The 24,746-nt window shown below is 41.6% G+C and overlaps 1 protein-coding gene across 1 annotated transcript; it reads right to left on the reverse strand.

The window, feature by feature from the left end:
• Nucleotides 1–9,161: 9,161 nt before the first annotated feature.
• On the reverse strand, nucleotides 9,162–24,127 carry Cct4 (chaperonin containing TCP1 subunit 4). Its single transcript, XM_028876356.1, has 14 exons — nucleotides 23,836–24,127; nucleotides 21,294–21,346; nucleotides 20,400–20,489; nucleotides 18,876–18,984; nucleotides 18,071–18,213; nucleotides 16,045–16,166; nucleotides 15,505–15,637; nucleotides 13,900–14,039; nucleotides 12,190–12,286; nucleotides 11,305–11,415; nucleotides 11,095–11,225; nucleotides 10,307–10,541; nucleotides 9,577–9,690; nucleotides 9,162–9,368 (listed from the first exon to the last, which is right to left on the reverse strand). The coding sequence occupies exons 1-14, from the start codon at nucleotides 23,960–23,962 to the stop codon at nucleotides 9,354–9,356; spliced, it is 1,620 nt and encodes a 539-aa protein (XP_028732189.1). The 5' UTR covers nucleotides 23,963–24,127; the 3' UTR covers nucleotides 9,162–9,353.
• Between the last annotated feature and the right edge of the window lie 619 nt (nucleotides 24,128–24,746).

The raw sequence follows: 24,746 nt of genomic DNA on the forward strand, positions 1-24,746 counted from the left end.
TGTGTGTAGTGTGTGGTGTGTGTGTGTGCAGGTGTAATGTGTGTGCAGGTGGTGGTGTATGTGTGTGTGCAGGTGTTAATGTGTGTGGCAGGTGTAATGTGTGTGCAGGTGTATGTGTGCAGGTGGATGGTGTATGTGTGTGTGCAGGTGTAATGTGTGTGCAGGTGTAATGTGTGTGCAGGTGTAATGTGTGTGCAGGTGTAATGTGTGTGCAGGTGGATGGTGTATGTGTGTGTGTGCAGGTGTGTAATGTGTGTGTGCAGGTGTAATGTGTGTGCAGGTGTAATGTGTGTGCAGGTGGATGGTGTATGTGTGTGTGCAGGTGTAATGTGTGTGCAGGTGTAATGTGTGTGCAGGTGTATGGTGTAAGTGTGTGTGCAGGTGTATGGTGTGTATGTGTGTGTGCAGGTGTGGTGTGTGTGCAGGTGTGGTGTGTATGTGTATGCAGGTGTGGTGTGTGTGCAGGTGTATAGTGTGTGTGTGTGTGTACTATGGTGGGAATGTGGAGGTCACAGAACAGCTTTCCAGGGGTTTGGTTGTCCTTCCGCATTGCCAAGGCAGGATCTCTATTATTTCTGCTTGCTGTGCCGTGCAATCCAGGCTGGCTTCTGGATTATTCTATTTCTGCCTCCCCTCTCTTTACAGGACTGCTGGTATTACAAGCCCATGACCACATCCAGCTTTTTACATGGGTTCTAGGATTGAACTCGGGTAGTCAGGCTTGTGTAGCTAGCTATTGGTTTACCTGCTGAGCTGTCTCCCTGGCCCATTTTCTTAAATGTATCTGTTTATTAATTTTTATTAGAAAATTGAGCCTTGGCCCAATTTTTTTCTATCAATTTACGTCTTCCAGAAAGCACCTATCTGAAAGTTAAAAGTATAAGAGATTTACTGTGGGAAAAGCTTGGAAAGGTAAAGTAGGACAACCTTCAGGAAAAGACACAATTGGATACTTTAGGAGGAAAAAGAAGAACTGGGTGGAAAGAGGTTCAAAGCACATGCAGCTTAGAGAAAACCTCAGCCAGCCCAGGAGTTCCCTAAGACTGCTACAAAACAGAAACGTACAGACGTACAGTACAGACCGTATTTGCACTGCTCTCCGTCACTGGGTGTGAGTCTCCAAGGACTGGCCTACTCTCAGATGGGGTGCTGTGGAGGATCCTATCGTGCTATGGCTGGAGGCTGTCAGCCAGTCACCTGCTGTGTGTGTTCCTTGTAAGTTTAAATTTTCTGACAAAAGGATTGTAGCACACACCTTATCAATAATGCATACAATCTTTACTGTAAATTCTTCACAATCATCCTTTGAGAATTTTCATTGAGTTTTGCTGATTTTATATTTATAGCCAATCTCTGGTTGCAGTTGATTAACAATGAACATGCAGCTGGGAATGGTGTCATGTCTTTAGTCCCAACACTCGGGAGGCGGAGTTTGAGGCCAGCCTGGTCTACACAGCAAGTTCTGGGACAGCCAGGGCTACACAGAGAACCCATGTCTCCAAAATAAAACAAAACAAAATGCACATGCTATTTGGGTTTATACTTGAATGAGAAAGAAACACCCAAGATGTCAGAATTTTATTTGCTTGTCAATATTGGGAGAGATTCTTGCTAATGCAGATACTATGATACTATGATACTTTGAGTCTCCTAATGAAAGCTTTAACTCCCCATTACATGTAAAGGACACAGAGGACACACATTCTCAAATTTACTGCTTCTCCATCAGTCTTGCATTTGCATTGGCTAACTTCAGTACTTCCCCAATTCAGCTGATTTCAAGGTTTGATCCCTAGTACTGAAAAATAAAGGAGAAAAAAAAAAAAAACTCGAGAAAAACTATCATCTTTGAAAAAGGAAAAGGAGGGCAGTTCTGCCACCCAAGAACTGGAATCTCATTAGATAGTCTGAATGCTGACGTTCCCATTACACCCATATGTTGGACCAAATACACCATATGATGGTGCTAGGAGGCAGGGCCTTCAGGAAGCAAAGTGAAGGGGCTCCACTCCCATACATTAGTGGCCTTGATTCCCTTTGGCAATGCAGAGTAGGTTTCTCTGAAGAGGCTTATAGACTTTACTGTGAGTATTTTGAAAGCGATTGAGACCCTGACATACATTGTTAAATTTATTTTTATATATATGGATGTTTTGGCTGCATGTATGTCTCTGTACCACATTTGTGCCTGGTACCTACGGAGGTCAGAAGAGGGCATTGGATTCCCTGGAACTGGAGTTACAGATGGTGTGAACCACTATCTGGGTCCTGGGAAACAAACCCAGGTCCTCTGCAAGAGCAACAAGTGTGTTCTTAACCACTGAGCCTTCTCTTCAGCCCCATGTTTTTGTTTTTTTATAAGCTGTGATTAACCTGTCTGGTGGATACAACAGGAAGCATCCCCAAAGAGAGCACACAATCAGAAGAGACCACTGACATTCATGGACTAGCCATGCAGATGTTCCACCACTGCAAGGGTGGCAGCTGTGGCCACGCTCTGCTCTTCTTTCCCTTCCATAGTACTTTCTTGCACTGAATAAACCTTCAGGACTCTTGGACAATTAGAGGGGTGAGTGGAGGGATGTGAAGCCTCAAAAGACAACTGACTTCCTCCTTGAAAAGGATTAAGCAATGCATTAATAAACTATGGTTATACTGGAGACTAATGAAAGTCATTTGAGAAGTGGAGCAGCCTAAAGACTGAGAGCTTGTATACTGTAACTTCACTCAGGTGACATCAGGAGCCATTAAAGACTGTGATGTAACCAGATTTAGATTTACTATGACAGCAGTCTGGCTGTGAACTGAAGGCCCATTAATGGTCATCCAGAAGAGGGCCTGAACTGAGCAGCTGCAGTGACGCGGTATGAGATGTTCAGGAAACCTTAGTGCGGCACCAGCATTATCAACATCATCTGGAATTTGTTGGCGTCTCTGGACCCACTGCAGACCAACTAACTCAGAATCTGCATTCTACAAGATCCCCCAGTGATCCGAATGCATGTAAGTATAACTGATTTAGGGCTGGCTAAAGAGGCACACACTTTTAATCCCAGCACTCAGGAGGCAAGACAGGCAGATCTCTGTGAATTTGAGGCCAGCTTGGTCTACACAATGAGTTCCAGAACAGCTAGGGCTATGTAGAGAGACCTTGTCTCAAAGAAGATTTAGAGAGGACTAATCTGTACTTGAGAGGACAATCCACATTTGATCTTCACAAATCCAGTGTGAGGATATAGTATCATCTTAGTTCCTTCTAAAGATACAAAAATAGAAATACCTCATCAAAAGAAATAACATTTCATTTTGAGAGGGTGAGGTGAGGGGCAGGCTTTCTCTTCATAGCCCTGGTGGTTCTGAAACTTATTGTGTAGGCCAGGCTGGCTTCTGCCTCCTGAGTTTTTGAATTAAAGGTCTTTGCACTACACCTGTGCAGAAAAATTATTTCTTATACACTTTGCATATGATTGTCTTTTATATGCTGTTCCAGAGAAATGGCATCTGTGACATGGAGCATCTTTGCTCCTGAGCGCTGTCTTCAGTGGTTATGGGATGCTGCAGTGAGTGTTCAACATGACGTCATACAATCCCCAGGACCCACACACACACTGAAAATATCTCTCGTAAAAAAAACCAAAAACAAACAAAAAAACAAAAAAACCATCTTGATAGCCTTGTGGTGGTTGAACACTCTAATCCCAGCACTGGGGATGCAGAGCAGGTGGATCTCTTGAGTTTGAGGGCAGCCTGGTCTACAGAGGAGCTCTAGGATAGCCAGGGATACAGAGAAACCCTGTCTCAAAAAACAAAACAAACAAACAAACAAAAACAAACAACAAAACCCTCGTTCTTAGAAAGCACTTAGGAAGTTTCAATCTGCAATTTGCTTTCAAATAATTCAGAATGGCTACCTTACACAGTATGTTCCAAACGAAATGATTTGACGTTTTAGTGAATGTGAAAAAAATGTTAATTTCTCCTTTGTCATTTTCTCAGAAGTGAACAGAACACTGCATGTAGTTCAATTAAGCTAAAATACAAAATGCATGTACAAAACGAAAAATATATCTTATAAATACATCAATGCATACCTGGTGTTGCAGAGGTTTCTGCAACTACCACGGTCAGCAGAGTAACATCCAAGGGAGGCAAAAAAGTAGTTTGGTTCAGTATCACTCAGTAGCTCGTGTTGGTTCAAACTTTGGGAGTCTTGACACCAAGTAGTTTATTTTAGGCATATTTAAGCACAGCACAATTTGATGAAAATTTCCTGGAGATAACTTAATCCCATGCACATAATAAAAAGACATGACTTCATAGAAACTGTGTAAAGTACATGTGACATTTTCCATAAAGATGGGCTAAAAAAAAGTAAGATTGACTACACAAGACATCTTGCATTAAGATGGGTTCTACAAATCGATACTCTAGGGGAGGACCCGATGTGGTCTTGGCCACACAGATAGTGCAAAGGTCACCAAGCTATGAAGTATGTCTGCTCCCAGTCTTCTGGGCATAAAACACATACATTGCTCCCTTAGAAGGAACAGGCCTGTGTGTTTCATTCTTAGCTTATCTGTGAGCACAAGAGCTTCCATACTTCCCATATGATTTACTGACACTGCCTAATAAAAACCCCTTTCAAAAATCTAAGCTCATCTCTTCCATAGCTTTAGGTGATTTTCAAGTTTAAGTGCCATATTTTATCTAGTATCTTAGCCATTGTAACATGTGCACAGCTTTTCCACTAGATTCCTTGTGTATTGCTTGCTGATTGTTTGCTAGGTTCTTAACCACATTATCCTTTTGCTGATGGGTTCCTTGCACAAGCTTGACACATGCTTTCCTACTGAGCATACCACCTGAGATCTCTTCTGCCCAATTTTGCATCCTGTGATCACTTCCAAACATGTTTCAGAATTGACTGAAAGGCAAAATGCTAAATCTGCATGGAGGATAGTCTTCACCCATTCCTTAAACTTTCCTCAGCACTTATAAACCTTGTAATGGAGTGAAAGGTGAGGAATAGCACTTAAATGTAAGGGCAAATCTTTGCTGCTTTAGAACTGTTCTAGCCCTCTGCGTTAGTAATTAAGAGCATCCTTTTAAATTTGCAGGCTATCTCTGGATGGGACTTCTGACTTGTTCTAATCCTTCTGATGGCTGGAGTAGAATGCATTGTCTGCTGCTGTGCTGTACACCCCACATCCAATTCTAAGGTTGTGGTTTTCTACCACAGCACACTTCACATAAGCAGTGGTTAGCAAGACTTTCTCTTAGAAGAGTCCTCTAGGAAAACTGTCAAATCAGTTGTTTAGATAAAGACATAAGTAATGGATAATATTCCAGTGTCTACAATATGGGTAAGGATAGTATTTTCCACTTATGCTGTGGTGAAGATGAGTTGCTCTCATTGTTAATAAAAAGCTGATTGGCTGCTAGGCAGGGTTTTCCAGGCAGAGAACACTGGGAGGAAGAAGGGTAGAGTTTAGAGATTCAGAGAGAAGCAAGATGAACATGCTGTGTTCAAAGTGCAGCCACAGCCATGTGGCAGAGGGTAGATAACTAGTCTGAGCTATCAGTCGAGCATTTATGATTAATAATGAATTATTTTATAGCTTGTTAACAATCACTTAAAATGAGAAACTAAATTCTGGGTGATTCAAAGATCCTTATCTCAAGATCATAGACTTTAATCATTTTCCTTAAGTAACTTCTTGGATTCTGTGTATACAGGTGACAGTGAAGCATCAGACTGCAGGGCAGATGTGCTTTACCTTAAAAATCAGGCCTTTATTCAAAGGTGTGAAAGTGTTTGAGAGAAGGAGCTTATCAAGTTTTAAAGGCTCACTCCCTAAAATGAGCACAGACTGGTTAAGTAGCTCAAAAGAAGGTAGATAAGATTCAAGGTGAATTTTACAACAATCATGGTGAGATATGATTGATTATACCTGAAATATAGTGGTGGCAAAGAAGAGTTAGGACCATTTGAATCTGCAAAATGTGCCATATTACACACACTTTTCTAGGAGACTAAACATGAAAACGAATTTCTAAAGATCTCTAGCACTGGGCCATCCCTTAGACAGAATACTCTATAGGAAACCCAATTAGCAATACCATGGAGAAAGACTGATGGTAATGGCAGGTTTCTGTATCTGCACTATTTAAAATCATACATTATGCTTTGATTTCTGTGAGAATGACTTGTGGATTCAATGAGATGTCTCCCACAGTCTCCAATATACAAATACTGAACCCCCAGTCAGTGGCACTGAGTAGGCTTGTAAGGTATGGCTTTCTAATGTTCCTCGGGGGTTGGGAAGGGCAAGCTTTCAGAGTTTAAAGACTGGCACCATTGGTGTTTAGTGTTTTGTACTTGTGGTTCAAATGTAAGCCCTCAGCTTCCACGTCTCCTGTTTTGCAACCATGGACTTACTTTTCCTAAAATTATTATTCATTTCACGTGTTTTGCCTGTATGTATGAATGTGCACCACATGCACACATGGTACCTATGGAGGTCAGAAAGGGAACAGATCTCCTGGAACTCGAACTAGGGATGGTTGTGAACCACCATGTGGTTGCTGGGAACTAAACCCAGGTCCTTTACAAGAGCAGCAGGTGATCTTAACTGTGACACTATCTCTCCAGCCTCACCACTGTGGACCTTTTTTTTTTTTTAAATTTTTCTGTAGATTGGTGTTTTGCCTGCATGTATGTTTGTGTAAGCATGTTGGATCCCCTGGAACTGGAGGTACAGTTGTGAACTGCCATATGAGTGCTGGGAATTGAACCAGGGTCCCCTGAAAAAGCAGCCAGTGCTATTAACTGACGAGGACTCTTTGGCCCTCTGGAATTGTAAACCCATAATAAATTCTTGCAATAAATTGCCTTGGTTATGGCATGTTATCACAGCAACAGAAAAGTAACTAATAGTGAAATTTACAAAAAAAACTTTCACCTAGGGGTCAAGATAGCCTGACAACTTTTGAGTTTGATCCCTGAAACCCACATGGTGAAAACTGATTTGTTCAAGTTGTCCTCCTATATGCACCAAATCATGTACGTTTCTCCTGAAAAGGCGCACAAAATAAATATGAAAAGGAAATTACAAAAACTTTCTACCTGGCTGAGAATAGAGGTTCCCATCTGTAATCAGAGGTTGAGGAGGGAGGATAAGAAGTTGAGATAATTCCCAGTGACACAGAGTTCCTGACCTAGCTACAAGAGACACTGTATCAAAAATAAAACAACAATCCAAAACAGGGTAGGGAAATAGCTCTGGCACCCAATGTGTTGGCAAGAGTTTCCACCTAAAACTTAAGAAAAAAGATTCTAAAATGGAGCTAAAAACAGTTCCTAGTTGTTTCTCTCAAGTTAGTGGCAGCCTGGGTGTTTGAGCTACTATGGTGGGTTTCTGGCGTGTGCGCTCGACCTGAAGTTTGGCGGGAATGAGGCCTCTGCAAGTGGCACATTAAGCTGTGTAGTGGATTTAGCCTTTGCTAGTACAAAACAAAAAGAGGTTTCTGGGCTACTCGCTGCTTGGATAAAAGCATAGACCCAGGATGGCTCCCAGAGCTGGTGGTAAACTTACAAACACCATGTTGGGAAGCTGAAGTGGGCGGAGCCAGCAGCCACAGCGCCAGCGCTGTTTCAGTCTTAGAATGCTGCAGTTTAAAGCAATAGGCTCAAGGTAATATAAAAAATAAGCCAAATAAAGATGGCTACCACACAGAGAATCTGGATTATGTTCTTTCTAATATTCGTAACTGAAGAAAAACATTTGATTGTAAAAGCTGTTGATTTAGGGCTGGAGAGATGGCTCAGAGGTTAAGAGCACTGCTTGTTCTTCCAAAGGTCTTGAGTTCAATTCCCAGCAAACACATGGTGGCTCACAACCATCTGTAGTGAGATCTGGTGCCCTCTTCTGGCCTGCAGGGATATGTGCAGACAGAACACTGTATACATAATAAATAAATAAATCTTAAAAAAAAAAAAAGCTGTTGATTTATGCCAAAATGTATATCTTAAAGGTACCTTGACTTCAAAATTTGGATGTAAGGATATGTTGCTTTGGAAAGGAGGCTCTGCTTTTGTTTCCACAGAAAGCCAGAGGATATGGATTTGTTCCAGATTAAGATACATCAGGTTTGACCAGCCAAGATACCCTGAAAGGTCTCCGATGACACCAAGGCCCAGATGATCCAACATCCAGGACCATTTCAAGGTAACTGGCTCAGACGATAGATACACCCTCACAGACTACTCCATAATCCTAAAATTTTCTTTGTCCCCATAAGATACAGCGCCCACTCCCCTCCAGCAGGAAGTAGTAAGAGAAGCTATGTCCAAATTCCCAAATATACCAAGCTGGCTTTGGAGATATGTAAAAGTTAAAACCTTCCTCTTTAAAAAAAAAAAAAAAAAAAGGAAGAAAAGGCGAAGTGCTGTGGGATGGTCTGTATGTCAAATTGCTCTGATTGGTCAATAAATAAAACACTGATTGGCCAGTGGCTAGGCAGGAAGTATAGGCAGGACTAACAGACAGGAGAAAAGAAAGAACAGGAAGGCAGAAGGAGACATTGCTGGACACCGCCATGACAAGCAGCATGTGAAGACGGCAGTAAGCCACGAGCCCACGTGGCAAAGCATAGATTTATAGAAATGGATTAATTTAAGATGTAAGAACTAGACAGCTAGAAGCCTGAGCCATTAGGCCAAACAGTTTAAATAATATAAGCGTCTGTGTGTTTATTTTATAAGTGGGCTGTCAGACTGCCGGGGCTTGGTGGTGTGTAGCTCTCCAGCTACACAGCTCAAGCTGGTAGAATTCTTCCCTAGTATGCACAAAGCCTTGGGTTTCATCCCAGCATTGCAAACAAAATGAGCATCATAGTACACACCTGTTAATTCTAGCACTTGGACGGTGGAGGCACAAGGTCAAATGTTCAAGGTCATACTGAATAGTAAGTTCTAGGCTGGCCTGGGATGCAACACAACCACAAATGAACAAAACAAGAAAGTTAATAGAATACATAGGATTAAGCCATAAGAAGATTAACATGTAAAGGTTAAAACTTGAGGGGTATAGTTTGGCTTTTCCCCAAGTATAAAAATATATATATATAAATAAATAAAATTTGGGAGTGACAAATTAATATGCAGTTTGAAACCAAATATTTAATATTTTCATTAAATTGTTTCAATATAATTTCAAAGAAATGCCAACTGGGAGACAATGTCCAAAAACTCTGATGAAGCAAGCTTTCAGACAAGGAACACCAAGAGGACCATCTCCATTCTAGCCACAGTACTCTGTCCATATGGTGCCAGTCGGTCAACTTCATCCAGATTATCGAGTATTTACCTGGTAAGAAAAACAAACAACAACAAAAAAAAAACAGGTTTCAAAACTTGTAATGACATAAAATATTAGATGTTTAAGGTAATTATCTAAATTTTGCCCAATTTTTACAGGTAAAACAATTAGTTATGAACTGTTATCATCTTGGTGGTAGCACACTTTTAAGCAGAAAGAAAAACCTCCCAGGGATTTTCAAGCTCTATTTGCTTACCACATCATCTATTTTCAGAATGCTCCGGACGGTTTCAGTTGCTAGGGTCAAAGCACTGACTGACACCAACAGAGGCTGGACAACCATTTCCTCCAAAATGTTGGAAATTCCACCCTGTAGCGGAGCAGACACTTTCAGTATTTGATCACACGAAACAAAACAGGAAGTGCCGTTCTATGGAGTCCTGTACACTCAGAACCAGGACCTAGGCTTATTATTTCCCCATCATGTACTGTCATTAGTAAGGGGACAGCTATCACTCTTCTCTGTTTACCTGACAGGCTAACAGGGGACACTTACAACAGAAGAACCAGTTCACACTCACATGTGTTTAACTAATGTCCTCACAAAAGACCTATCATGTGCTGTGTCTTTACAATTAAGGAAATTAAAGATCAGACTAACTTCCTACAAGTTAGTAAATGGCAGTTAATGAATGCTATTTCCCATGGCAACATATATAGTAACCTTTCCAGGTTTCAATTCAAAATTACACTACTTTTTTGTTTTGTTTTTGAGACAGGGTTTCTTTGCGTACTTGACTATCCTGAACATGCTCCGTAGACCGGGCTAGCCTGGCTCACAGAGATCTACCTGCCTTTGCCACCCGAGTGCTGGCAAAACCACACTACTTTTAACTACAAAACCTTTCAACCAATCAACGACAACTCTATAAACTGCTTCCTCTTACCACCCTCTTCTCCAACAATCCTAAGCAGTAGGCTCTCACCTTTCGGACATTAATGCCTGTAGTTTTTTCTCCTTGGGCATGCCTGTTTCTTAGTTCAGTTACAGTAGAAATGGGATTCAGGCCAGCATTTTCAGCTAGTGTAGATGGAATGACTTCCATGGCATCTGCGAAAGCACGAACACAGTAGGATTCCATACCACTCAGTGTTCGTGAGTACTCAGTCAGTCTCAGGGCCAACTCTATTTCTGGAGCACCACCTCCTGCAATAAGAGCTCTGAAATTCACAAATATTTTTAGCTTATTTTTACCCTGAAGGAAGAAGCTATTTTAAATATCAATTTACTACTTAACTTTAAAAAAGTCAAAATAGGGCAGTTTGGTTGTTTAAGGGTAGGTGGGGTACTGTGTATCTAGGACAGCCTGGAACTTGCATGAATTGGAGGAAGACCCCAAACTTCTGACCCTCCTTCCTTCACCTCCTATGTGGTAGGATTGTAGGTGTGCCCCACCACACCCGGTTTTAGCAGTGCTGGGTGGGGTTGAACCCAGGCCCTTGCACATACTAGGAAGTAGTGTATCAACTATATCCCAGCCCCTCAAACTAGTCTTCAGAATACCAGGGCCAGCAAGATGCTCAGCTGGTAAAATACCCAACAACCAACCCAAGTTTGGTCCCTGGGACTTCCATGATGGAAGAATAGATTTCTCCAACTTGTTCTCTGACCTCCACATGCATGCCATATTGTGCCCATGTCCAGATACATACACACCCAAAATAAGTGTAATAAAAATTTAAAAATCTATTACTTTAGTGATGTTTATATTACCTCTTTTTTACTAGGCAGCGAATAACACAGAGAGCATCATGAATGGAGCGCTCAGCTTCTTCAATCACCAGTTTGTTAGAACCACGCACGACAATTGTAACTGTTTTGCCTGGGCTTGCACAACCTGTTATCTTTAGTGAACAAATTACAAGTTAGGTAATGGGGGGGGGAGGAAGGAAAAATAATAAAGCTTAATTGTAATACTGTTACCTTGAACAGTTTTCCAGAACCATTTAAATTGACTTCCTCTGCTAACTCAGCAGAACCCAGCATGTCAGCAGTGAACTGGTCAATATGAGCAACTGGTTTGGTTCCAATTGTCTGGGAAAAGAAAACAAGACAAATCAAGACAACATTGCTGGAGACATAACTCAATGGTGGAACAAGCACTTGTCTGGTATATTATTCAAAGCATTGGACACAATACCCACCATGCACAAAAGCAAACAAAAACTACCGCTGGGGCTGGAGACCTGGCTCAGTAACCAACTGGCTGTCTTCCAGAGCAGCCACACGGCAGTTCATAGCCCCATGTTAACTTCAGTTCCAGGGGCCTCTGAGGGGACCATGTGGTGCAGACATACGTGCAGCACTCATATACATAAAACAAAAACCTTAAAAAATAAAACACTGCTGAGTGGTGGTGGCGCACAGCTTTAATCCCAGAGGCAGAGGCAGGTGGATCTCTTGAGTTCAAGCCAGCCTGGTCTGCAGATTGAGTTCCAAGACAGCCAGAGCTGTTATACAGAGAAATCTTGTCTCAAAAAGCCAAAACCAGGGCTGGAGAGATGGCTCAGTGGTTAAGAGCAAGTAAATAAGACTGCTCTTCCAGAGGTCCTGAGTTCAATTCCCAGCAACCACATGGTGGCTCACAACCACCTGTAATGAGATCTGGTGCCCTCTTCTGGCCTGCAGAGACACATGCAGACAGAACACTGTATACATAATAAATAAATAAATCTTAAAAAAAAAAAAAAAAAAAAAAAAAGCCAAAACCGACCAACCAACACCCCACAAAACACAATTAACCATAATGTAAAAACCACACACCTACAATACATGCTAACAAACATTTTTACATACATTACCATTTACCTTACAAATGAACTCAATGTCTTCTCTTTCAATGTCCTTAACCACCATAATCTTCATCTTATTCAGAAAATGTAATGCAAGATCACTAAGCGCATCTCTGAAATACAAAGTGTTTGTTATGCTAGATTAAAACATTTTTATTGTTCAGTAGTTAAGATTTTAATTTTACAGTTATTCAAATGGTCAATTATGAAGGAAAGGCTTTTAATATTCATTTAAAAGTTCAAACTTCTCTTTTTCTCTTTCTTTCTGAGACAAAGTCTCCCTATTCAGCCTTATCTGCCTGCCTCTGCCACCTAAGTGCTGGGATCAAAGGCTTGTGTCATTTCCTCAGCAGAGTTCAAAATTCTGAAGGTTTCTAATTTTACTAATATACAAATCTATACAACACAAGTAATCAAGTCATGATTCTTCTTAACAAATGAGCATTTTGCTAAGTGAACACTTAGTGATACTTCATGTATTTAGAAGCATGACTAGTTCCCACAAAATATCAGAAACAATCCTAGTATTAGTAGTCCTATGGTGCTAGCAAGACAGGTATTTCCATCCCTGGTGAAAGCTAAGCAAACATCGAGTTTTGGGAACAATTGACACAAGGTCAGAGCCACTAAATGACTGGGGATTAGAACTGCCTTTCACCTGTTCACGGAGGATCTATAATAAAGTATCCATAGTACCTTTTGGCACAGCTTATCAGGAGTAAATGGGAATGTACCTATTAATTTAAAAAAATGAAACAAAACCCAGAAGTGAAAAAGGGAGGAGCTCAAGTTTGAGAATTCTCTTATCTACGGACTGCTACTGCCAGGATTATAGGGATTTGAGAGCACGCCCAGTTTATGTCGTGCTAGGGATCAAACCCAGGGCTTTGTGCACACTGGCAAACACTAGTGATTAAACTATATCTCTAGCCTCAACCAGTTAGTTTTAGACAAACAGCTTTTAAAAACTGTGTCATGCTCTTTTTACTTTTGTTGTTTTTTTTTTTTTTTTTTTTTTTTTACATTTATGTGTATTGTAGTGGGTAGCCATTCCAGTGTATGGGTGCTCTGCCTATTGTCCATGGCTTTCAGAAGAGGGTGTCATTCCCTAGAACTGGAAGTTCTATGCGAGACCATGGGGATGCTGGGAACCAAACTCAGGTCCCAGAGCAACAAATGATCTAAAAAACTAAGCCACTCTCCAATCCCTTTTTTTTTTTTAAAGGCCTTACTTTATCCCAGACTAGCCTGATTCACAGCAATTCTTCAGCCTCAGCCTTCTGAGTACTGAGATTATAGGCATGAACAACTATGCTCAGCCTTCATTTTCTTAAAATCTAGAGAAAATAGTCCTGTCTTTATTAATGAAAATATGATGCACCAAAATGTTCCTCCAAGATTTGCCATGTATTAGATACTAAGCAACTGTTCATTAAAAAAAAAAGGGGGGGGGTAGGATGTAGGGCAGGGATGGCTCAGTGGTTAACAGTGCTTGTGGAGAACTTGGGCTCAGTTCCTATGTTCTTACACAGCAGCTCCAGCTGCCTTGTAAACCCCAGTTCCAGGTCATCCAATACCTTCTGACCTACAAGGCCTCTTCCTGTACACACATGGTGTACAGAGTCAGGCACACGCATACATCAACTAAACATTGTTTTAAAAAATTATTAGTGGGAATCACAAATCAATTATCAATTTAGGGATAGGAAAATATATAGTCCCAGACCTTAGGATAGACTTCTGTATGAGCAGGACATTGCATCCTGTTTTCTTAATTTGCTTCACCAAATTTAAAATATAAGCTCTCTCTTCTCGGAGCACTCGATCCATCTGGGCATAGTCAGACACTACTATCTGATTATCCATCTGATTGGAACAAGAATACAGTAATTATTTACAACAAGAGATTTTAATGGAATGTAAAAGACCAACCCATACCAAACAGTTAAATAGACAGGCACAGAAAAGGGTCTAAAGTGACACATATAAACAAAGCTGGTCCTATTTATTTATTTATTTTGAGACAGGCTTTCTCAGTGTAGTCCAAGCTGTCCTGGAAATCAAGAGATCCACCTGCCTTTGCTTCCCAAGTGCTGAAATTAAAGGCGTGTCCCACCCCTGCCTGGCTAAAGCTGGTTCTTTTTAAAAATTCAAGCACACCCATTACTGTGTTGTGTGTTTGAAAGACAAGGCCTCCCTATGTAGCTCAGGCTGGCCTTGAATTCACTACCCAGCCACCTCCGAGGGCTGGATTCGAGGTGTGCATGACCACAGCAAGCTCTTCTGCTGTCTGAAACGTTCTGCAAGTACACTTAGATAAATGACAAAGACAAAACGGTTACTGTGCCCCCAATGTGAAGTTTTTCCACCTATCATACGTATTACATTTCAAATGTATCCTTTTACTCTATGACTTGGGACAGAACTGAGCATGGTGGTGCACACCTTTAACACCAGCAGGCAGGAGAGGCAGAGGCAGGTAGATTTTTGTAGGTTTAAGGCCAGCATGGTCTATATAATGAGTTCCAGAAAGGACGGGAATGAGAGGAGAGAGGAAGGGAGAAGAGGAGGGAGGAGAAACAGAGACAGACCAACCCTGTCTCAAACCAACTAACCAATGAAAAACCAACATGACAAATCTTATGATGCCAAGACATTAACCATTAGCCGGGTGGTGGTGGCGCACGCCTTTAATCCCAGCACTATGGAGGCAGAGGCAGGTGGATCTCTGTGAGTTTGAGGCCAGCCTGGTCTACAGAGTTCCAAGACAGCCAGGGCTATTACATTGAGAAATCCTGTCTTGGAAAACAAAACAAAACAAAAAAAAAGGGGGGGGGGAATTAACCATTAATTTTTGTATGGCCTCAAATTTTTTTGAGAAACAAAATACTGAACACCACCATCTATGTATTAGTAAAACAAAACAAATCCGAGGTGGCAAGCACTTCTTTTAGAGAAATACAGGAATATTTTAAGAAACAAGTAACTTTTATAGTCTGACTATCAAGTTAGTCTAAGGCTTCACTTGCACAAATAATAAAACCCCTGTGGGTTCCAGTAAATGTCTCTGCTTTTAGAAAGCTGAACACAATCTGCAAACGCAGGAATGAATATAACACGCAGTTTTTATTTCATGCAAACTCCTATAACCACTGTCTTCACCTGTGATGTTACTTGTAGCTGAAACCATTTTTATTTTTGTCTCAATTTATTAATCCTTTCGAGATCTACATTTTAAAGACATCACTAGTACAGCATTCTCAACCTTTATCTTAAAGAATGGATCTTATTTAAAAGTTAATAAACAGGAACCAACTTGGATTTTACTTACATCTGTTTTAGGAGCAGATAAGCAAAACTGAATGAGCCCTATCTTGGCCTTCTCCACTCTTGAGATGCCAGAATTTGCAACTTTCTGGGTGAGAACGAGCCCTTCTACGAGCTCACAGTCATCTATTGTCCCACTAGAAAAAATAATCACAAGAATGAAAAGTGCTTGGGCCTCACATTCATTCTCAGAACCCATTCCCAGATCTCTTGGATACACTTCCACCCCGCCATAAGGAAACACAGGCAAACCCTCGAGATTGCCATACCAAGAAAGTTCGAGCCAGCAAAGGCCTTCTAACTTTCACTTTCTGGTTAGCCATGTTTCACTTATTATCCTTTAGGGGTTTTTCTGAGATAGACTCTCATTACAGCTCAGATTGACATGACACCCACTATGTAGTCCAGGCTGGCCTGGAACTCAGAGCTATCCCCGTCCTCAGCCTCCCAAGTGCCGGATTCTATGTATAAGCCACCACACTCAGCTTTTTCTTGAAAGTCATCTGGTTTGGATAATATGGAAATTGAAATTAGAGATGCTTACCCAAGCTTCTTCACTATTTTAATATCTCTAAGATCTACACTGGTAGCTGTGGCTGGGTCAATCACTTTCATCACCGCATTGACACTCATTGGAGAGAGTAAACTTGAATACTGAGAGACAACCTAGATTTAAAACAAAAAGTTAATTTCATAGAAACAGTAATTATAAAAAACAAAAACAAAACCCGACAATTCTGGATTTACAAGGGCTTATCACCTATTTAGATATGGCAGATAGAGGACACTCAAAGGAGACACTGCAGTTAAAGATGTTTTTCCCTAGGGCTAAAGAGATGGCTCAGCTGTTAGGAACACTAGCTGCTCTTCCAGAAGACCTGGGTTCAATTCCCAGCACCTACTCACAACTGTCTGTAACTCCTGTTCCAGGAGATCCGATGCCCTCACTTGCACATACAGGCAGGCAAAACACAAATACGAATAATTAAAAAAAAAAATAAAGATTTTTTTCCCACCCAGTTTGCCAGATATAACACGTATATCTCTCTTTTATTATATTACAACAACATTTGGCACTCTCTAGATTGCCAACAGTTTTATAAAAAACAGAAAAAGGCATCTAATTTTAGGTGGAGATTTCCTACCTAAATTGAGTGTGTAATCAAGCTATCAGATCAGGTTATTTATGTACCTAATACCAAGGGCCTGACAGAACAGCAAATGGTTAGTATTCAGATTTCTTCATGTCCTTGGTGGACTAAAACAGAAAGATTAGGTTATTTGCCTCAAGTAACACGCTTGACTAGTGGTAGAACATTAAAAAAAATGACTTGTTTCTAATTCCATCTAGGTTATTTTATTATTATCTTTTAATTTTTTTGAGACAGGGTCTTTCCCTGTAGTCCTTGCTGGTCTCAGAGATCTGCTTGCCTCTGCTGTGATCAAAGGTATATACTACAGCTGGGCGGTAGTGGTGCAAACCATTAATCCCAGCACTCAGGTGGCAGAGGCAGGCAGATCTCAGTGAGTCCGAGGCCAGCCTGGTCTACAATACCGAGTTCTAGGACAGTCAGGACTGTTGCACAGAGAAACCCTGTCTCAAAACAAAGAAAACCATAAAGGTGCTACTGTGCCTTACCCTTTATTACCTAGATTTGTAATTATAAGAAAAGAAAGCAAAGAAAAGGAGCTATACTTGGTGAAATCATAATAGAGCAGATGGTAACATGAAACTTTTCATTATTCTTGTTTTCAAACTTCAAAAAATGTACATGTATGGATATTTTTCTCTTCAGCTCCTACTTTTAAATTTTTATTATTTCACCTGAAATTTCCCAAAAAATTTGTTCCACTATTTTAAATTTTGTAGAAATTTTCTAAGAAAAGTAGTACATATATAAAGAGCTGGATAATACCAGTGTTATATCTTACAAGTATGCTACATAATTATTTACCTTTCAATGTTTATTTTCCCACCTGTAAAATGGGAATGATTACATAAAATCCTGGAAGACAGTAAATTTAAAACTTAGGACAACTCTTGTACAATATTAAATAAAAACTACCCACACTGACAGAAATTCTATAGTAGCCTTTGATTTTGGATATGGGAAAGTTCCCAATAGCCATTTTAAAGCCTTGGACTTAGCTTTACCAAAAAGTATTAAAATGCAGTAAATGAAAAAACTAGAAATGGATATGGCACCTGTAACAAACCCCTCCCTTTTTTTTTGGGGGGGGGGCAGGGTTTAGAGACAGGGTTTTTCTGTGTAGCACTCGCTGCCCTGGAACTCGCTCTGTATAACCTAGACCTCAAAATCACAGAGATCCGCCTGCCTCTGTCTCTGGAGTGCTGGGATCAAAGGCGTGTGCCACCACCACCTAGCAAATCTAGTTCTTTTGTTAGCCTCATTGTTTTTACCTCACTCTTAAAACCAATTCAATTATAGAAAGGATTCTATGACTTAGCTGTTCTTGAGGCAATGTTAGATACAGTATAGCAAACATGTCGACACTCTAATGAATACACCTTTAACTGTAATTTAATTGTCACCCAGTGATAATCTCACCTTTGAATTCAGCGAAGTGGTCGCGCTATTTAACAAGGTTTCTCTGTCGCTCAGTTGCACAGGTCGAGACATGTCATTAAGGATTTCAAGACCCCTTTCCAAAGCTTTTTGGAATGACTCAGAAATGATGGTTGGATGTATACCTGTCATTTATGAACCAAGTTAACTTGTTGTATTTTAAAATGTTTTACTCATGAAAATGTCAAAAGTAATCTAAAACATCCCCTCCCTCCCTCCTTTTCTGTTATGTTCCTGAGGCTGACCCCAGGGCCTCCAGCATGCCAAGCAAATTTAAAAAACTACTAAACTATACTACGAGGCTCCAAACACTTTTCAGACAAACTAATTTACAATTTAGTTGTAAACAGAATAGCTAAATAACTGCTGGTTATGGCTAACAGTTAACTTCTACTCAATTTGAAACAGATCAAAGACATTTTTGTGTAATACTGAAGCTAAAACAAATTTTATGTTTTCTAAAACATCACACGCACTTTTTCAAAGCAGATTGACTCGAGAGTTGCTACACACTACTTATCAAAGCAAGAGCTCTTCTTTTCTCATCTAAGACATCTCTCTAAGCCTTAGATAGTAACACTATTATCACTTACTTTTCAAAAGCAGAATTCTATTTCTACAAAAAGAAGCCTTGCATAACTCAGAAGCAAAATAGAAATTCTTGGTAAAAAAGTAATTACTTCAAATCCAATATTAAATCTCAGATTACTTAATAATAACTTGGCTTTTTATAAGTTTTGCCCTTAAAAAGGCTTCTGTCATTCTTCAGGAAAAGCGTATCACATACCTTTCTGCAGAAGCTTGGTACATGAGTCTAAGAGAGAGCCAGCAATGATGACAACCGACGTGGTCCCATCCCCTGCTTCTATGTCTTGAGCTTTAGACAGCTCCACCAGCTGTGTGAACAGAACATGCCAAGATGCTGGGAAATGGGAGGAACCCAGTAACATCTAACTCACACTACCATACCAATATCACCAACCCAGAATTAGAAAATGTAATGCATCCCTGACATCTGATTTTTTAGTTTAACTTGGGTTTCATTTAAAGATAAAAACCACTGTATTTGTGGTACACAAAATTATTCTTATAATGGATTCTAGTGTAGGTTGTTGATTACACAGAGAAGTTCTCAGAAAACTCTCTTTAAAGTCCTATCCAAAAGCATCAATCCTCAGGGCTGGGAACGTGGCTCAGTTGGGAGAGTGTTTGCCTAGCACCCATGAAGCCCTGGGTTTGAGCCCCAAAGCAGCATGAAGAAGCTGTGGTAGTGCACACTTAATTCCAGGGCCTAGAAGGTGGAGACAGGAGGATCAAGGTCAAGGTTTTCCTTTGCTACACAGCCAGGTCTAGGCTAGCCTAGGCCAAAAACGATACCTCACCTCAAAAAAAAAAAAAAAAAAAAAAAAAAAAAAAAAAAAAAAAACCACTAAGATCTTAGAGGTATCTTATATAGATGGAGAGCCTATGAAGTCATTCCACACGAGACGAGAAACACCTCTGTCCCGTTTTTTCTGAAGTGACCACATCTTACTCATTTATGAAGCTACCTTTAAGGACGGAAAGCAGGGTGGTGCTATGTTGTCTTTAAGAGGCTCCAATGATCTTCTTGTCTCACACCAGAGTACTTAAGATTACAGGAACTCACTGCTGTGCCCAACAGCACATTTTAATAGAAAGCAATTCCTAAAGCAGATCTTTGCCAATACAACTTCTCACTTGCCATAAGACTAATTGTGACTCTTGAATTATTTCTAATAAACATGCAAAAACTAGCACGATTTGATATATGATTAAAATGATTTTGTTTTCTAAGAACTGTGGGTGCTGAGCATGCACAATGTCATGGGTTCAATCCACAGCACAGAACAAGCAAATGAAATTAGTTCTCTTATAGAGAACTCACACTCAAAACACAGTGCATCTTAAATATAGCATAAAGATAACAAGTTCTCCACGCTTAAACAGTATCAAATTGCCAGGCAGTGGTGGTGGTGGTGGCAGCGAATCTCTGTGAGTTCGAGGTCAGCCTGGGCTACAGAGTGAACTCCAGGACAAGTGCAAAGCTACACAGAGAAACTCTGTCTCAAAAAAAAAGGATCAAATTTAACTCTATTAAATATCATACAAATATACTTAAAAACAAACCACTTATCAGTCAGAACATGCCCATGCCTGCAATTGCAGTACTCAGGATGAAGCTGGACTGCTGCCAAGTTCAAGGCTAGCCCGGGCTGTACAGTGAATACAAGGTCACTATGGCTACAGAACAAGATCCTGTCTTACAAAGCACACCACTATGCACACTCACCATTCTGGCTGCTGGGTGCAGTACTTGCATTTGTTTCAGAATGGTGGCACCGTCATTTGTAATGGTCACATCACCTTTTCCATCTTGAATCTAGAACATTTGATTTTAAAAATTTTACTGCAATTTTCTACAAGCTCTATTCCATTTACTATTACATAAAGTTAATTTATGTATGCATATAGCTTATTTTTAAATTCTTTCATTAGTATAACAATATAAGAACATTCAGTTTCAACTTTACAAAAGAATTAACTGGCTTTGTCGGGTTACTTAATTATTACATTTAATTGGGTGTGTGTGTATATGCGCGCGTGTGTGCAGGTGCATTCGTGTGTGTACACATTTGAGTGCAGTGCTCACAGAGACCAGAGGTAACGGATCAACCCAAAGTTATTAGACTGTATCTGTTTTATGCTGCCAGTCAATTAGGAAAACAACAGCTTGAAAAGTTAATGGGGCATGGCAGCTCACACTGGCAATCCTAGCACTCTGAGGCTAAGACAGAATGATTGCGTTCAGGCTTTAAAAGAAATGAATAAATGAACATCCAAACATGGTGACACAAGCCTGTGATCCTGGCACTTGAAGTAGAGGCAGAAGGATCAAGGGACAGCCTCGGCTAGCTGAGACTGACTCAAGTAACACAAGCAACTCAAAAGGCATTAAACTATTTAGTTAAATACTATCAAAGCAATCTCCCCGTTTGAAGAATTCTAACACTTCTGGAGGGATTGAGGAGGAAGACGGGGCAGTATATGTAGCGGCTCCAACTCGGGGCCTCATTCCGTATGGGCAAGCGTACAACAATAGAACTATCTGCCAGCCCCAAACAGCACAGACTTTCATCAGACCTCAGAATGTAAACAGGAGTTCTCAATAAATAATAACTTTTACCATTTTGTCCATTCCTTTGGGTCCAAGGCTTGTCCTAATGGCATCAGCAACCGCTGTTAAATAGAAGAAAAACAGAAACTAAGACTTTAAAAAAAGAGCAAAGTGTGGGAGCTGGAGAGATGGCTCAGTGGTAAAGAAGACCTGGGTTCAATTCCCAGCACCCACATGGCAGCTCACAGCTGTCTGTAACTCCAGTTCCAGGGGATCTGACACCTTCACACCAATGCACATAAAATAAATTAAAAAAGAAAAGAAAAGAACAAAGTGTTTTGTTTCAAATCTGCCCTTATTAGGATATGGTATAAACTAGAATACTTCACATGTACTATACCTATGCAGAACACATTCTGAGGATTCCTGTGAGAATAAAAATGGCACAATCTAGTCTTAAATTCTGAGTGTTTTATTTCCTTTATTCCTTAAAACAGGATAAGCAGCAATGGAACAGTTAGAGATCCTAATGGAGTACTCTACTCATTCACCTGCTTTTTCTCTCTCACAAGAATATAATCTGCTAAGAACACATATGTAGGACCCATAGTCTAATGTTCTATATTACTTAACTAGTATGCTTTTGCCCTTATCAGGTAAAGAGTAAAGAATTTAACAGAATATATCTTGTATGATATATATCGTAAGTATTTCATGACTCTGGTCTAGCTGTTAATATCAGTTTCAGGTGATTTTAGTGAACCTGCTTCAAGATATTCACCATCCAACAAAATACCGTATTTTAGACTCTTTACATCTCTAGAAACAAGCTAGGTACAAGACAGTGACAGTTTAATGATTCATGCTGAGTTACCAGTGTTTTCTGTCTGTGCAATTTTCCTTATCCTTGTCTTTATTTGGGAGAAGGGGATGGTTAACTGTATAATACCAAAATCAGCACCCAGAACTAAACTCAAGCTGTATCTGTCAGAACTCTTTCTCACTTCCTAGGGTTTTTTTTTTTAAAAAAAAAAAAAAAAACCAAAAAACTAGTTTGCCCTTTGCTCTTTTAGTAAGGTTTTAGTTAGGTTCACAGGCAATTTGGGTGACACACCTCCTTCCTGCCTAAGTGCACAGCTCTGTCTGTCCTGTTTTGATTTTTTGTGCCCCTTGCCTTTGAAAGTTAATTGTGCTGGATAGTTTATGTCAACTTGACACAAGCTAAAGTCATCTCAGAGGGAACCTCAATTAAGAAAATGCCAATTAAGACTGGGCTGCAGGCAAGCCCGGAGGAAATGTTCTTAGTGACAGGGGAGAGCCCAGTCCACTGCGGGTGGGGCCATCCCTGGGCTGGCGGTCCTGGGTTCTATAAAAAAAAACAGGCTGAGCAGACCATGAGAAGGCAAGCCAGTAAACAGCACTCTTCCATGGTCTGTCTCTGCATCAGCTCCAGCCTCCAGGTTCCTGCCGTTTGAATTCTAGTCCTGACTTCGTCCAGTGATAAGACTACTGTGGAAGTGTATGCCAAATAAACCTTTTCCTCACCAAGGTGTTGGTGAGGTTGGTGTTTCATCACAGCATTAACAACCTAACAGGACAGCTGCCTGAAGTAATTTCCCATTTTGTAATATAGTGTACACTCTCTTGGTCACTCAGATGGCCCTAGACTTTATTTTTCATCTCAATAATTCCACCACTTATGCAATTAATGAACTCAATTTCCAGGTATTAGGTATTCTCTCCAAACTTCCAATTGCCCATCTTATCAACTTGACTTCTCCAACTCCTTAAGCCCCAAATGGAAACGACTTCCTTCTATCGTCCTGCACTTCTTACAGCATCAACACGTTACCAGCCACTGGGCTGTGACTTCACCCCACTTAAGGCTGTACTGAAAGTGAAGCCAAATGTTTTCCAGGATCCCAGGTCCTTCAAGATATGGACAACCTACCTTTCCAATTTCACTTCTCACATCACACATCTTTTCCTCCAACCCAAATGAAGAACTATATTCCAGACACACCCAGGCAAGGATAGCTAAGGCTTTGTTCGTCATTTTCCTTCCATTTTTCCCCCCATTTCAGTTCAGTTTCTCTAAATCCTCACAATTACAGAAAGCAACTGTTTATCTCCCCCGAATTTACAGCAAGGGCACTTTGGTTCAGAAGTTAAAATACATAAAACAACGCATGCAGAGAATAAAACTCAGGTCTGATTTTCAGCATGTGCTACGCTGCAGTTCTCCACCTGCCAGGTCAGCGGAACGCACCCAATTTGTACTGATTGTCCCGTTAGTGCCACCGGGCCCAACCAAGTTCACGTAAACTGCACCTTTACAGAGTCAGGTTAAAAGGTAAAAACACCACGAGGCCGACCCCTAGGCCCAATCAACAGCCCAGCCTCCGTCCCGACGCGTCGGACCGCAAGGACCCCTGCTCTGGGCGCCGGCATTTCACGCCGCGCCGTCCGCACCGGACACGCTCAGGCCTGCAGGAGAGGGCTGCGGGGCGCCGAGCCCCACGACGGGGCGTGTCCCAAGGCCTCCCCGCTCGCGCCCTCCACGGGACGGGGCACCCGCGGAGGAACCCGGCGGGCCGGCCCGGGGCGGTACCTTTGGCGGCGGAAATGTTGCTGAAGCGGATCTGGGCCGGCTTGTCGCGGTCCTGGTAGGCGCCCTTCCCGCGGCTGCCCTGCCCCGCGGCGGGCGCCCCGCTTCTGGGAGCTACGTTCTCGGGCATGGCCACCTTGGCGACGTCTGCGCGGGCTCAGGAGGACCGATGGACACGGATGCCGGCCCGGTGCGGAGTAACGGTCTCTGGCCGCCGCCGCCGCCGCCTCCTCCTCCACGAACCTTCCAGAAAGCGACGCCGGCAGAGGAGGCGGAAGCCGAGCACGGGGCCTGCGGCAGGCCCGGCGCAGGCGTGACGTCAGAGGCTGTCCGCGGCGCGCCGGGCGCGGGGCTTGCGCGCGGAGATCCGGCCTGCGGACCGTCCGGCTGGCCTTGTGCCTGGCGCTGCCGTGGAGCGCGGGGTTTTATAGGCGTGGTTGGGGCCTTGCCGTCTCCTCGTTCCACCCTCCGGGGATGTGAGGGCCATCAGCTCACGCTAGCGGTGTTGACGAAGCCGTGACAGCCCTGCCTTTGTTCCCGAGTGGGTGTGGCGCCGCCTGCTTCTTCTGGGCGTCTAAATCTAAATTTTATTCCTAGTTGATTCGCTTTGTAAAGGTGTCGGAGGCGAGATTTGCCATGGATAGATTCTCCCCTTTGTATTCATTTTGGCTACCTAGGGGTTTACGTACACTTGTTAAATGGCCAGAATCTTATTAGTTGTGGAGTGGTGACTGGCTGCCAGACCCGATCCGCATTCTAGTTAAAACGACCTCTTCCGTCAACATAGCCACTGACTCTAACATAAACACCTAGTAACCGATTAGCAGTTAACTGCCAAACAAAGTGTGAAGTCTTTACAACCTTTACCTTAGCTAACCCTCATCATAACCTCATGAAATGGGTGCCATCGTCTT

This window comes from Peromyscus leucopus, chromosome 10, assembly GCF_004664715.2.
Source record: "Peromyscus leucopus breed LL Stock chromosome 10, UCI_PerLeu_2.1, whole genome shotgun sequence".
Taxonomy (NCBI): Eukaryota; Metazoa; Chordata; class Mammalia; order Rodentia; family Cricetidae; genus Peromyscus; species Peromyscus leucopus.